This window comes from Panthera uncia, chromosome B4 (assembly GCF_023721935.1).
Source record: "Panthera uncia isolate 11264 chromosome B4, Puncia_PCG_1.0, whole genome shotgun sequence".
NCBI classification, from domain to species: Eukaryota; Metazoa; Chordata; class Mammalia; order Carnivora; family Felidae; genus Panthera; species Panthera uncia.
The window spans coordinates 43712944-43729199 of NC_064809.1; the positions used below are offsets into that span (position 1 = coordinate 43712944).

The window sequence follows — 16256 nt, forward strand, 5'->3', positions numbered from 1 at the left end:
GGTCAAATCCTTCACTGCTGCCGCTCCCTTCCTCCTCCTCCTCCCCAGCGTACTAGCAAGCAAAGAAACAGAGATTCAGAAGAAGTTTCAGCAAGGACAGAACCAAAGAATACTGCTCAGGATGAATATCACCAAAGGAAAAACAAAATCTCCCCCAAAGGGAATAATCCCCTCTATTATACGGACAAAATGCATTTAACCCAGGTTATCGTGTGATTACCTGGGATAAACTACATTAAGATTAAAGTAGATCTGGGCAGATAAAATATTAAGAAGCAGAAAAGCAAAAGCAATCAATCTATAATGAATTGACGAGTCATCTCATTAGAATTGGTGAATAACGGTGGGGCTGGGGAGGGTGTCTGGGTGGCTCGGTTGAGCGCCCTGCTCCTGACTTTGGCTTAGGTCATGATCCCAGAGTCCTGAGATTGAGCCCCACGTAAGTCTCTGTGCTGAGCGTGGAGCCTGCCTCACGTTCTCCCTCCCTTCCTCCCTCCCCCTCTTGTCTCTCTCTCCCTCTGTCCTCTCCCCCACGCATGCTCTCACTCTCTCTCTCTCAAAAAAAGAATTGGTGAATCATCAGTTGAACAACCAAAGAAAACATGTGCAAGGTTGTTAACAGTTTAATAGCTCCAGCTAATGTGTGTCTCCCAACATCTGCCATCCAATGGGGCAGAGTCAGGGCAAAGCAAGAAAAAAAACATTGTGTGGCATTAACAGTTTTGTCCTAAGAGTCCTACTTCCTACAGCCGTTCTCAAAGTGTGGCTGGGGTCTCCAAAAACCTTTCAGAGGTGGGGGGCGGGTACCCAGTTCAAACGATTCTTATAATGGTGCAAGGATACTATTTGCCCTTTCCACTCTTATTCTCTCATGGGTATATGGAAGCTCCAAACAGCCAAAGGGACACAGAGCCTCTTAGCTGACTGAATGCAGAAGGAGATCCGAAAGCCCAGCTGGCTTCTATTAAACCAAGTAGAGATCTGCAAAAATATGAAGCAACACCACTCTTCTCACTCAATTTAAAAACCTAGTTTTCAGGGGCGCCTAGGTGGCTCCGTCAGTTAAGTGTCTGACTTGAGCACAGGTCATGATCTCACGGTCCGTGGGTTTGAGCCCTGCATTGGGCTGTGCTGCTTCAGATCCTCTGTCCCTCTCTCTGCCCCTCCCTTGCTCTCTTTCTCTCAGAAATGAACGTTAAAAATATCAAAAAATAAGTAAAAATAAAAGCCTAGTTTTCATTAAAAATGTTATTTATATTTATGTGTAATGAGCTTATTTACAATCAATTAAATATCTCTTAAATGTCTGCTCTAATTGCTAACAGATATAAACACACATAAAACCTCTGGGATCATCGATAATAATTAAACATATAAATGGGTCCAAAAACCAGTAAGTTTGAGAATCACTGACTTACAGCATGATTTTCTTTATAGGCTTTGGAATAAAGTTTTAATTGCACTTTTATAGTAGTAAGTAATAGACACAGGCAGTTTCTAAATATAGGCCTTATTAACAAAGGAAACTACCGACCCCACATTTTTTCCTATATTTAAGCTACTATATATCACATACTAATATTTTATATAAAAATATAAATAGCCAAACATCCCTCAAAGAATTTATTTCAAATCTCACACTAAAGGATATAGATATGCGAATACAGAAGGCAGTCAAGGGAAGTAATTATAGTTTTCAAAAATGAATAAATTAAAAACTAATAAAATAATGACCCATTTCTTTTGGGGGTGAGGGTATTTAAGATTTAGAACACTCCAGAATCAGCCACACAGGCAACTAAATTCCCAAAAGGTGAAAGTTTCGGCTACCACCTCCAGTAATTTCAGAAAAATCCAGCCATTGTACACTTCATAAAACCTGTACCAGCTACAATCGACAACTACGTAACACATTGGCATAAAAAAGTAAAAAAGAAACATTAGCATAGAAATCATACACCAAAATACTAAGTGTGAGACTGCATTATTCTTCTTTTTAGGCTATTCTCTATCTTTTTGAGTTTTATACAGCCAAATCTTTCATTAATTACCTTTCCAAACAGGAATAATGGCACCACCCTTGCCAAACATGCTCTTGAGAGAGAGTCAATAAGCTGTCAGGATGTCAGGACATCCCAATAAAAAAAACAAAAACAAAAACAAAAAAACCTTCATTTACACATACTTTCAGAATTTTGAAAGTTTTCTTTCTAAGGAGCTTTCACACGCAGGACTTTGCAATTTCCAGCTGAGGAGGAAAGTCTTTAAGGAAAAACTGCTAACGTTTTTCTACCGCTTTTACTTCTGAATTCACGTAATAATCAAAATACAGTTGCCCCTTGAACAACGAGAAGGTTAGGGGCACCAATGCTGTCAAAAACCCATGTGTTCAAACTCCCCCAAAACGTAACAACTAAAAGCCTACTGTTTCCTGGAAGCCTACTGACAACATACAGTCAATTAACACTTATTTTGTATGTTACGTGTATGATACACTGTATTCTTACAGCAAATTAAGCCACAGAAAAGACAATGTTATTCAGAAAATCATAAGGAAAATACATTTATATTCATGTACTGTATTTACCAAAAAACACCTGCTGTCAGTGGACCCACACAATTCAAACACGTGTTATTCAAGGGTCGACTGCCATCACAACCAGAGTTCTGTGAATCTGATGAACTTGGAAAAGTTAACATGCTATATAATAAATGCTACAGTAGCTCATTCCTACTCGCCACCTCCAGCACAGGTTTTTATTAACAATCAAACAGGAGGGATGCCTGGGTGGCTCAGTCGGTTAAGTGTCCGACTTCGGCTCAGGTCAGTCTGTGGGTTCTCGCAGTCTGTGGGTTCGAGCCCCGGGATGCCTGGGTGGCTCAGTCGGTTAAGTGTCCGACTTCGGCTCAGGTCAGTCTGTGGGTTCTCGCAGTCTGTGGGTTCGAGCCCCACGTCGGGCTCTGTGCTGACAGCTCGGAGCCTGGAGCCTGTTTCGGATTCTGTGTCTCCCTCTTTCTCTGACCCTCCCTGTTCATGCTCTCTCTCTCTGTCTCAAAAATAAATAAATGTTAAAAAAAACAAAAAACAAAAAACAATCAAACAGGATAAGGGGGGCACCTGGATGGCTCGTCGGTTAAGCGTCCAACTCCGTTCAGGTCATGATCCCAGGGTCGTGGGATCCAGCCCCACCTTGGACTCCTCACGTTGGACTCTTCACTGAGTGTGGAGCCTGCTTAAGATTCTCTCTCCCTCTGCCCTGTCCCCACGCATGTGTGTGCTCTCTCAAAAATAAACTTTAAAAAAAAAATCAGTAAGATAAGCAAAACACGGGTATGAAAAATACAAAACTAGATGAGGGGATGGGAAGATGGGTAAAATAGGTGATGGGGATGAAGGAGGGCACTTGTCACGATGAGCACAGGGTGATGTATGTATCTGTTGGATTACTAGATGATACACCTGAAACATGTTAATGTAACACCTATGTTAACTAACGGGAATCAAAATAGAAACTTAAAAAGAATAAAAATAAAATAGCAGTAAAATAAAAAAAGAAAAATACAGAAAGAAAAATAAGAGGTCATCAGGTAGCTGATAAAAAACCAATCTGGAGGGCGGGCGGGGGGGTGGGGGGGGGGGCGCCTGGGTGGCTCAGTTGGTTAAACATCCAACTCTTGATTTCAGCTCACATCATGATCTCACAATTCATGAGATCGAGCCCCGTGTCAGGTTCTTCCCTGACAGGATGGAGCCTACTTGGGATTTCTGTCTCCCTCTCTCTCTGCCCCTCCCCGACTCATTTGCATGTGTGCACACTCTCTCAAAAGTAAATAAATAAACATTAAAAAAAATCAACTTAGGCAGGGTGTGAAGATGACAGAATGAAGAGGGAAAGCATTAAGGTAAGTGGAAAGATATAAATCTATGAAAGCATAACAATAAATCATTCTCATTTTGCAGACTTTCTTTTCTGGTGGGATTTTTCAAAAGGTTTCCTCGGATGATACGCAAAGTCATAGTCTAGGGCTCACAAAGCATCTCGAGTCTTATTCTGTAAGTGCCAATCCCAAGTACTAATTCTAGAAACCTCAAAAAATGATTCAAATTTAACAGGCTCCTCATGACCACAAATGAATGGGATTCTTTTTGGGTGCCTTGAGTGTGCTTCAAACTGAGCCTTCTAAGTAAGCTCCAGACAGACCCGGTTGTAAACCCTTTCGTCTGGATTGTTACCAATCTAGAGAACTAAAAGTGTGGAGTATCACTTACTGCTTCTTTACTTTAAAATAATGGGAAAATGCTACGCTGAATAAACCAGCTACTTAATCGAGGTAAATTAATACTTTGGCGGTCAGTGCTGGGTTTTTTGCCTATTCCTGAGCTATCCCCCATTCTCCTTGCCAACCAAACACTTCTTTTCTTAGAGGTCAACAGTGCTCGTGCCAAGAGATGAACAGCTTTAGGCCAATCATGGAAATCCCGTTCCCCTTTGCCAGTGAATGCCACATGACCAGGTTCTGGCCAGATAAAAGAGCCAAATAAAGAGAAAGCCCTTTTGACGACCCTGGCACAGCCTATCTTAATTAAGCCCTTCCTCTTAAAAGATAGTTGTCTGTTACTTGCAGCCAAATACGTACAAACTGATACAACTTCTGAATGGCCAGTTTCCAAAGAGACCCGTGGCTATGGATGAATTCTGGGCACTACAAATTTCCCTTCCCAAACCAAATCATTCTGTGCCTCCGGGAGGAGATACATTTATCTGCTGCAGGTATGTATACTTCGTTTTACACGTGGGAACTCTTTCAGGCACTGAGACAACATACATTACGGGGAGGCCCACGGCGTCTGCCATAGTAGCCACGTCTGTAACGGCGCCGATCAGCAGCATAACGGCTCCCTTCCACGGGAACGCCATCCGGTCCAGTCACATTGGCTGCTTCTGCACCCTGAGAAAGAAGACAAACAAAGACGGCCTCAAAATCAAAAGAAGCTAACTCAACTAACCCCTTTCACCCCTGCCCCCCATAAAAAACCAGCCTGGGACAGTCAGAATGTTAAAGCTGGCAGAACGTACCCACAATTCCTACTGTGATCTCAAATACACACCCAAGTCTTAATAAGATCAGCAAGGTGCTTGGTGTCCTGATTATAAATGTAGTTTCTTTGCTCACACAACCTAAACTCTCCCTTCTTGTTTGGTTATGCTAAGTTCAAAAACGGTATGTACCTCTTTAAAGAACACACACCGGTAAATGTAATGCGACTGTGAAAGAAGTAATGCTAGACCAGGAAGAATATTTCTCCATGGGAAAAAAAAATGAGATGTTATCTTCCTAGAACAACACTGAAACCTAGATTATTGTAAGAGGCACTAAGAGAACAGCTCTTCATGGGCTCGAGTGGCTCTGTCCAGCACTGAGCTATTGAGAGGGAAACTTCTTCCATCTCGGCAGCAGCACAAGAGTCCTGGATTGAGTAAGAAGACATCGTTTCCACAAATGTAGTGCTGCTTTAGACCGTCTTAGTATCCTTCAAACACACTCAGCGTTCTTATTCTCTTACGGACAAGGAGATAAAAGATAAAATAATGCTTCAAAAACATTAAAAAAAAAATCAGACAAAAGAGATTCAAAAGAAATATTTCACATTCAACATCTATTTGTAAAACCTCAAGTTCTGAAAACATATGAAGGTGAAATTAACCTGGCAATACAAAATTTTAAGAGTTGGATGGGATAACAGAGATCATTATAGGTCAGCATTTGCTGGTGGATGATTTGAAACTCCAGGTTTGCAACACAGCTGAGGGATCACATTAGTAAAGAAATCATTTAAGTTTCTGTATTAAATAAATGTGGAGCCTGGGTGGCTCAGTCGGTTAAGCATCCGACTCTTGATTTTGGCTCAGGTCATGATCTCTCTTTCTGCACTTTCATCGTGGAGCCTGCTTGGGATATTCCCTCCGTCTCTCCCCCCACCCCCCACCCCGCCCCACTCGTGCTCTTTCAAAATAAATAAATAAACTTTAAAAAAAGATATCTTTTTCCCCAAAGCAACTGTTATCTATTTAATACTATAAGTGTTATGGGGCACCTGGCTGGCTCAGTCTGTGGAGCATTTGACTCTTGATCTCAGGGTCATGAGTTGGAGCCCCATGTTGGGTGCAGGGATTAAAAAAATACTATAAAAATTTTAATCTACACTGGAATATACATTTGGTACCGAAATAAAATACGTCCTTTAACTTTTAAAAAATTAGCTTCTCCCTCTATAACTAAATAGGGCTCTTCATCATTTATTAAGTGAGAAATTACAACCTCCTCTTATAATCAATCAAAGAACATTTATAGCGGTATTCAGTAATCAAAAATTTTCTACTTAAAAGTCACTTCTGTCAAAAATCCAAAATAATGTTAATTCATAAGGGGCTGCGAGACCACTCACTATGCAAGAAAACCGTGTGCTAGCACACTTCGATACCCAGCCACGATAGTCTCACCTTCTCCCCCTCAACCACATCAAACTCTACAGTTTCTCCATCTCCTACACTGCGCAGGTACTTCCGTGGGTTGTTCTTCTTGATGGCAGTCTGTCAAGAGAACAGAAAATTCTAAATGAAGAGTATGTCAATATTGGCCACAGATTTCATCTCGCAAGTTTACTGCATACGTTATTGTTTTTTGAAATTACTCTCCCACTCACCTGGATCTTCAAAACAGTAATAAAAAACAAAACAAAACAAAACAAAACAAAACAAAAACACGGCAAAACTATGTTCCGCATTTTCTTAATTTGTGGTATCCTTTGAAATTCATCTTGGTAGGTGGATTCAACAGGATGTGCAGTTACTACCCACCTCCGTTACAGCCTGATCATGAAATTGGAAATATTAGTTCCCTCAAGCTATCAGGCATCTAAGATTTAGACTGTACCTCTATGGGTGAGGGGAAAGGGGGGATGCCTTCATGAAGTCCTGCTTAAACACACATATATTTTTTATTTTATTTTATTTTATTTATTTATTTATTTATTTTTCTTTTTAGGTGGAGAAACTATCTACAGACAAGAGAATCTCAAAAAGAATTTTAAAAGAAGCGAAGGAGAGGAGGGATGATGAAGACTAGAGAAAAGGAATTTTAAAATGCCAGGGGGGATAAATACACCTGATGGAACACACAAAATTACCTCAGGAACGAAACGTTACTGATAATCATAATCTGGCCTCTTTTCCCCCTTCCTCCATTTTATGGAGAAGGAAAACAATGAAGCTGGTAAGGGATTTTGCTGAAGACATAAAGATACAGCCTGCATGGGTTGGGGGGGCGGGTAGGCAGGGTGGGTAGGGGGAATCCATATCCCTGCACTGTATCCATATAATATTTATCCAATACTTTCCCCATCACACCATTCATATCTCACTCATCCCTGCACATTCTGTGATAATACATTAAAAGTTTAATGGAGATGTTCTGCTGCATGAAACACCCGCACCTCAGTATCTGCATATGAAAAGGCCTCCCCTTTTCGGTCAGTGGCGGGGACAATAATTCCTGCAAAGAATTTCCATTTCTTTAGCTGGTATCTCTAAATAGTTAAAGGGGCTCTGAGTTTCTATGGAACTAGGTCAACCTTATTTTATAAAGCGATTAGGCATGTGTAATCCAGCCCTTCCCTTACTCTGAGTGGGAGGGAGGAGGGAAAAAGAGGAGCCAATGCCACAGAGACCTCACCCACGGAGGAAGAAAGGCGGCTCAGGGCAGGATATCTGCGCGAAGTTAGCACATTCAGCCATTCCAAAAACAGCCCCTCCCTGCCGGCTCGTTCCCTTTTTCCTGTTCAACGGGGCAGGCCTCAACACATGGAGGTGACTCACCACGCAACCTCATGGGGGCTGGAATCAGGTCACAGACTTGCAGGCTAATGATGCTGGCCACCAGGACACAAACTTGTGAGGTCCCTATAATGTAGCTGTCAAACACAGACTGCTTAACCCCAAAGGTCTACCTGTTAACCTCTAGGTATGAGAAGAAACACTTTCTTTCAGTCTGTTTTAACTTTAAAGGTCACTGGGTCTCAACAACAACAACAACAAATCTCAAATTATCTAGGCACAACTGAAATACATCCAGTCAAGCAGAAACGTAAACAGCAGAAACCACAATAGAGAGCTTAATCTTAGATATTACTCTCCCCAGTCACCACTCCCACCCCAATTCGCCCACGACCCAAAATAGAAGGAAACAAAACCAAAGAAAACCAGATGCTGCTTCACAGAGCCCTGCAGGTAGGTACTGGTCTTAGTACCTGACTCTGTATTTTCCTGTTACACACTAAGCTCCCCACAGATATGAGACAATTGGCTGGAAATTAAATAAATATACAAAAAGAACAACGAGGGCAGGCGTCTCTTCTTTTAACCTGTATTGTAAAACAAGTCCAGGCTGCATAATGAAATAAAGAGCATCCTAGGCCAGGAATGTAAAGAAAGACAAAGACATCAGTAGCCAAGAAGCCCATGGTTCCCATATTTTACCCATCTCCTACATCTCCGAATCCAAAGGGATGTGGACCTTTTGACCCGGACATGTGCTAACCATGCCTCATTTTTACAGGAGTGAGGATTATCCTGGGCATTGGGGAGTTTTCTCGTGTCCTGGCTACACACACCCTAACCATCTGCTTTGCTGCGCTATTTACTTCAAGTCAGAGCCACTCGGGGAGAAGAGCTTTAACCAACACCCACCCAGGCAAAAGCCACATCAGTTCCAGCCAAACACGGAAGGGGAACCACAAGATCAGGAAAATAAGATGGTAACACGGGAACAGAGTTCTGCTAAGGAGTCAAAGGCTTTAAAAATTAGCAACTGGTCTGAGTATTACTTCGTTCGACTGCAAAAATAAAAGGCTAAAATGATGGGACAGAAGAGTTTATCTGCCGATCTTAAAATGTGCAAGTGTGCTCTCTTGCCAGAATAAAACCATGCAGAGTTTAGAGTGGAATGATGGTTTACAGGACTTCATCTTGGAAAAGGGACACGAGCAGGTCACAGACACCCGTCTCTTCACACAGCAAATGTAGCATTTATTATCCCTCTTACCTGATGTACAAACACATCTTCTTTGGTGTCATTTCTGTTAGAAGACAAAAAGTTCACAAATGAAAGTACTAGATATGGGGAAAAACTTAAAAGAACAGATGTTTTATGAGTTTAGATCCCAAGACCTCAAAAAGGCAACATAACATCTTTGTTTCTCCTCAACCTAGAAGCCCAGAATCGGTCCCTGATAAAAACTTCCAAACCTGCAAGATCCCTGTCATACTCCTCCATATTACCACAGTGCTTAGATCCAAGTGTACAGAATCTACAGAAACATCCCTTCCCTCTCATCACCTCCTAAATCACGTGGAATGTAATCAGAGCCCGAGATTTCCTTCCCAGTAAAAAGCAAAGCAAGACAGTAAAAGGACAGGGCACAGCTGTGAATTAGGCTCTCCTTACAGTGAAACCTAAAACAGCACCCTCCCCACCACCCTGCCCTAACTCACCCCACCCCCCCACCAAATCAGTTAAGGAAGAAATTAAGGAATTTTTAAGGGGGGGGGGGGCGGTGCGGGCAAAGCGAATGACTGTATCACATAAAAACATCACCAGACTGCCAACAGTCTACAGCTGCGTTCTCCTTCCTATAGGGTTAGAAGCTACCGTCGTTTAAAGAAAACACTACACTTTCTACGCAGGACTTGGGCCAGACCTGGGTTACAGATCTAGCTCAATTACTCACTAGTTGTGTGACCCTGGGAAAGTTGCTTAACCAGTCTAAGACTCCATTTCTCCATCTGTGAAATTACAGATAGGGTCTCAATTGTCCTAAGGCCCTTGCCATGTCTCTTTTATCTCCCTCACCTTCAATTTTCTTTTAATGACTGGATGTTTAAAAACATGTCATTTATCCATACTCTGGAAGTGTATTTTAATTAATATTTAATAACCACTAGCTTAGAAAGGAGAATGGTCACAGTGCTTACAAATCTTAAAACTTACTCCAGCCATCAACTGAAAACAAAATGAACAAAAAAACTTACATAAGCCATTTAAAAAGTCTGGTCAAGGATCTATAAACTGCTGGTGCCACAAAGCAAGCATGCATTTAAAACATGTACGGAGATACAAGCACGTACCGATTTATGAATCCATATCCATTTCTGACGTTGAACCATTTAACAGTGCCAAGGACTTTGGTGGCTAAAATAAGATTAAGCAGATAAATTAGTATCTGACCTACAAAGAGATAAAGCTCATATCGCTAAGGTCTTGATAGCATTATATAAAGCCTAAACATACCGGAGGAAACCATTAAAGGCTTAATTCTAAAATATATTAGGAAAAGAAAATGGAGCAAGGGAAGACACCATAGGAAAATGCTTTCCAGAAGCCTACAGCTTTCTTCCTCGTTAAACGTTTCAGTACAGTCATAAGGAGTGGTCGGAAAGTCTACACATTTCTGCAATAACTCAAATTGAAAGACATCACGGAAAAAACAAACAACGTTCTTTACGATTAAAGTTTTCGCATGGAAAAGTTTTGCCGGTGCCAAAGAAGGGTCTAATGAAATGAGAATGTAGGCAGACGAACAAGGTCAAGTACCAATGACCCTAACACATCACTTTTGCACTTTGAGATTGGGCAAACTTTAGTAAGTGAAATAGTAGCTCCCTGTTACTAGCTAATCTACAAAGACGTAAAGTAGCTTGTCCAGCCGCCAGATGGGGGCCTATCAGAGGAGTCAAGAGTAATAATAGAACTGAGGCTGTCTCAACCCGTTCTGTACTCACCACCCCAAGACAGGAGGTAACAGGCCTTTCCAAACCATAGTGATGAATTTGGGCTTCTGTTTCATTGTTTACCCTGCTCCCTGCAGTTGGGGAGAATCAAACTCATCCTTTTTTGGGTTTTGTTTTTGTTTTTACAAAATCTCCCTCTTTAACTTGAATGTCTCTACTTTCCATCGCTGAGTAGGGCCCTTTCTGTACCATGCCAGACTTCAACAGAATTGAAGAGAAGGAATCTAAATGAACAGGATGGTCCTGGAACTTGTACTTTGTACATTCATATTTATGTCAGCCGTCGAGTATGATTTGAGAAGACTCCTTTGAATCACTTGTGAATGTCAAATTCAGAACCTCTAGGAAATGCCTATGTCTAAATTCAGGAAATGCATAAAGCGATTATCAAGACTCAGTGAAACGGGAAATCTGACAATACAGTACCTAACAAAAAAAAACAAAAAAAAAAACGCTTAGAAGAGAATGAAAGCAACAGCATTAACTGTTACTAGGGCTGCTTCTCTATGAGATACAAACTTTATAACTTCCAAGGATAAACAATGAGGATTCAGTTTTCAAATTTAAGACTAAAATAGTAATTAGGACTCGTTTTGTTGTGGACAGAGCCAGTTCTGAGTTTTGCTATATTGATATGCTTAAGGAAGTATTTTAGCTCTCTTTGTAAAAAGAAAAAAAAAAAAAAAAAGGAAAGAAAAAAAAAACAAAACCCAGCTCTATCTATGCCTCCAAAGTCATTCAGAGCCCATCACTGACTGAGCAATCTCCAGCTCTAATTCCAAGTGAGGAAGATCTTTCCAACAAAGAGACTGAACCTTTGGAATGTTTTAGATCTAAATGTACACACAGAAGAGGCCCATTTTTGATAAACCATAGGCTTTTACGTCACACTTTTAAGTTATTTCAAGTGATAGAGTTTTTGTGCCTCCTGTCATTTGCCCCAAAATTAATGACCTAGGACAATATAAAGACAGGAACTCTTTTAAAGGAATAATCTTGATTAGAAAGGCAACACTAACAGAACAGCAAAAAAAAGATGAAAAATGGTTTTCAAGTCTAACTTCAAACCAGGCTGAAGGCTATTTTGACTCCTCAGTGTAGATTTTTAAATTTTCCTAATTCCACCAACACTCCCAACAATTTCACAGGGTCAAACACATTCATGCACACTTCTTGCTTTAAAACCATACCTTCACGTCACATACACAAGGAGGAAGGGGGGACAGAGGAAGACCATATGGCTTCCATAATGTTTATTAGAAGGAAAGTTTTCTTTCACCCGGGGAAACCACTTTCTCCGGCCTACGGCTATCCACTGAGGCTAAGGACTGTTTGTAGGAACTCAAATGGAAGACTCCAAAACCAGAATTCCATTTCAGTCAGCACTGTGCCTGGCACATTTTAGGCACCCCTGTGTTTGCCTGGCAGAGGGAAGGAGATGGCAGGACACTCTGGGCAGGGACAGCCAGTGTTGAAATGTCATGTAGAAGGCCATCCTTCATTTTAAGAGTTGGGAGTTACAGCAGAAAGATACAAGACCTCCAGACTCATCACCTGGGATGCGGGAGAGGCTTAATAGCAGTTGGTGGTTAAGAGAACTAATTTCTCTGTTCCTTTCATCTTTCAAGATGCCTGCTTTAGTTTAAAATCCAGCAGTTCAGTTGAGATCCAGAAGGGTACAAGGATCAAGGGAAAACCTGCAAAAGTTCCTGTCCACAAAATAAGTCACCGTTAAGAGTATATCTTAACTCTGCTTTGGAAAACGGGAGGCTGTCTCTCTCACTCTGTACAGAAGTGCTCCCAGAAACATTTGTTGGAAACAATAATCAGAATACTGACTAGACTGAAGTACCCCTTTAGTCCAGCAAAATAAGAGCAAGTTGTGGGGGGTTTTTTTTTGTTTTTTTTTTAATTACTATTATTTATTTTTTCTGAGAGAGAGAGAGAGAGAGAGAGAGAGAGCGCGCGCGTGCGCGCGCGTGCGCAGGGGAGGGGCAGAGATAGAGGGAGAGAGAAAGAATCCCAAGCAGGTTCCAGGCTGTCAGCGCAGAGGAGGGCAAGTTTCTCTCTTAACCTACACAGGTTAGTTTTAGCATGCCGCTCCCCAGCAACTGAGAAAAAGCCCCGGGAAAAAACAAAAACAAAAACAAAAAAAACCCAAAAAAAACCCAAGGAAACCGGCCTCTCAAGGTAGGGAACATGGAACTGTTGTATTACACGCTCTTCACATTATTCGCTTTTCTTCCCACGAAATTGGGCAGGCAAGGCTCAGACAGATCAAACCCGCCCCGCCCCAAACACTGGAAATGTCTCCGAAGCATCCGACACCATCTCTTAACTTTCCTGTTTAAAAGAGCGACTGACATAGACACGCACCCTTTGGAGGGTTTCTTCACCACCCACCTGCTTCATAAACACGCTTAAGGCCTCACAGGGCGTTCCAGAAGGGCTGAAAACGCTGAAGTAAGACGACGAAGCCAACAAGGACCACAGAAAACCATTCGAAGGCTCTGCCCGCACAAACCTGAACGAGACCTCTTCCCACCTGCTCTGCTAAGTTACAAGTCCCAAGATAAGGGTGTTCTGAACAAACGTCATACCCACGCTATCGACCAAGTTTTTTCAGCTGCTGCACCGAGCGCGTTCCCACAGTCCGGGAAGAAGAATACGCGTGAGCGATTGGTGAGCGCAGCAGTGGGCACAGGGAGGGAGGAGGACGTGGGACCGAGACCCAAGTTTCCCGGAGAGGATTGCAACACCCCTTCGCCGGCATGTGGCCGACAGAAGCATGGCGTCTTTCCCGTGCCCATGTGGGAAGGGCGTCAGGGACAGACACCTGAGCCTTCTCAGCAAGAAGCCTTTCCACCTTGCCCTGCCCGTCCCCCGGCCCCCACTTACCCCCCCCCCCCCCCCCGGGGGAAATCCTCCCCTCACCCCCGATCCCCAGCGAGGGCTCCACGGTGCCCGTCCCACGTGTCTGTCCCTCGCCTCCATCCACGGCCATCCCTGCCCTGCGTCCTCGCTCCCAGACCGCCGCTCCTTTCCTCTTTGGACCGAGGTAGCCCCCCCCCACTACGGGAAGGTGCCACAATGCCTGCGCCTAAGGTGACAAAAGTCAAGACCCCAGCTCGCCGGCCCGGGACCGGGAGAGGCGCGCACCGGGCGGGGAGGAGCGCAGGGCGGCGCGCGCGCACCCGGGAGCCCCACAGGGCGGGCGGGCTGCGGCCCCGGGCGCTGGGGACCCCCTGCTGTCACTCCGGCGCCCCCGGTGGGAAACGCGGCGGGCGCTGCCCGCACGTGCCCGGCCGCCCGCCCCACTCGGAGCGGTCCCCACCCTCCGGGGCCTGACTCACCGAGAACTTTTTTCTCCGCGTCTTCACTGCCGGCGGGGGCTGAAGAGGCGGGGGCCGCGGTGCCCGTGGCTGCGGGGGCCGCGTCCCCACCGGGGTTTCCTGCGACGAGGGCGGCGGGCGCCGGGGCCGCGGCCTGGGGCGCGCCGCTGCCCACCGGGCTCTTGGGCGCGGGGTCCTGGGGGGCCGCGGCGGCCGCCTCCGCCGGAGCCTGCGGGAGGGTGGTGCTGGTGGAGGTGGTGGTGGTGGCCTCGCCCGCCTCGCTCATGCCGCCTCCTCTGCTCTCACTCGGGCACCTCGGTGGCGGTTGGTCGGCGGTTGGCGCGGCTGGAGGTCGCGGCGGCCGGGGCTCGCTCTCTGGGAGGCCGGTGGCGGCTCTCGCGGCGCAGGCGGCGGCGGCCGAGGTGGGGTCTCGCGGCGGAGGCGGCTCGAGCTCTCGGGCTGCGCGCTCGCTCTTGGGCTCCTCGCTCGATCTTACTGCCCCAAAAATGGCCCCGCACAAGTTTTTCTAGGCGGCGCACCGGCCGGGGAGGGAAGAGGGTGGGGAAAGTTGGCCTCGGAGTTGGGCACGACTCTCATTAGCATTTAAAGGCGCCCGATGCCCTTTCCGAGCCACCAATCCGCCCGGGACGGGAGCGCAGGGGCCGAGTTGAGGAGTCCAGGAAAGCCAGGCTAACTCCGCGCCTTGCACGGCAGGCTGGACTTTTCCGAGGAGCACGCGCCGCCGGCCCTTTGTTGGAGCCGGGCAGCGGGGCCCCGCCCCCGCAGCATCTTGACGCCTGAAACTGACCCCTGCGCGAAGGAAAACGCGGCTTCCACGTTTCGCTGCGCTTCTTGTCCCCCAAACCCTTGCTTTTAAGCCCTTGCTGTGTATTCATCCGGCGTTTATGAAGCACCAGGAACTATTTCCGACACGACAATACAGAACTGAAACAAAAAACTCTGCTTGGCCGTTTACCCCTGGAAAATAGCTTAGGGATAATTGCACCTGCAATCCCCAGGTGAGGAAACTGAGGTGCAAACGTCAGAGAATCGGTGTCCATATCAGAGCGTACACCAATTTCATGGCAATAAGTAACGAGCCGCTGAAATGTGTTTAATACTATACTTGGGGAAGACTGAATAAATTCACATCCTACCGTCTGTTCCAATTGCAACCCTCAGCTGGCGAAAGCTTAAGCAACTGAGCCCTCTTAGTCTCAGGGATGAGAGGTACGGAGAAACAGATCACCCAATAAACGATATTCCCAGTTTGAGGAGTCCCCCTGGCTTTTAGAGAATCAGGCTAAACACACGGCCAGAGGGACAATGACCTGGACCCGGCGCCTATTTGGAATTTAGGAGTATTTCGTGTTCTGGGCCTATAGGATGCAGGCACACCTAGGTCCACATTCTAGTACTGCTCTTTCTTGAGGGAGTTTACTTGGACTAGGTATGCAGAGTCACAGAGTGCATTTCCTCCTCTGAGGGAGTTTCTCAAAGGCACTCTGGGAAGTAGTTGAGATTATCCTATGTAACTCTCATGTCTAGTCCAACAAAAGCTCATTTTCTTCAGTTCCTAATCTCCTGAATCATTTACCAATGGTTCTCCCCCGGAATTGTCTGTTTTGTGGCTACATCAAGACGGTTGCTGGCGAGTGTGATTCGCCATTGTATCCCTGAGGGCTAACACGGCGCCTAGAATAGAGCTAGAACACAGTGAATGTTTACTAAATGAAAACAAACAAAAAGACCAAATTTTCCCAAACCTATCAACACGTGCATTATCCATAATTGTGAAAATACCCTGCCTTGTTTCTTTCTTACTCCATTCATGAAAAACATACAAATTAAAGAAAATGAATTCTTAGAAAAATAGCAGAATATGGAATTTTTTACTTTTCCATGTACTGCTATATTTTAAAAATAACAAACATCTAAATGTTAGATTCATATTTTGGTTTGACTTCAGTATGTAGCATTCGGTATTGTTAATGCGTGTGTTTGAAAAAATCCTGGTCAAATACTAAGCATGACTAAAGTATTTCTTAATTTTAAAGACTCTAGTCTTTAAGTCACA

General features: G+C 44.5%; 1 protein-coding gene across 1 annotated transcript in view; it reads right to left on the minus strand.

The window, feature by feature from the left end:
• Positions 1 to 14686, minus strand: part of YBX3 (Y-box binding protein 3) — a 26046-nt gene extending 11360 nt beyond the window's left edge. The window contains exons 1-5 of the mRNA XM_049627104.1: positions 14201 to 14686; positions 10185 to 10248; positions 9103 to 9136; positions 6504 to 6593; positions 4828 to 4950 (exon numbers count right to left, since the gene is read on the minus strand). Coding sequence (XP_049483061.1) covers positions 4828 to 4950; positions 6504 to 6593; positions 9103 to 9136; positions 10185 to 10248; positions 14201 to 14465 — 576 coding nt within the window. The 5' untranslated portion in view covers positions 14466 to 14686. The remainder of the gene's footprint in view (positions 1 to 4827; positions 4951 to 6503; positions 6594 to 9102; positions 9137 to 10184; positions 10249 to 14200) is intronic.
• Positions 14687 to 16256: the final 1570 nt, after the last annotated feature.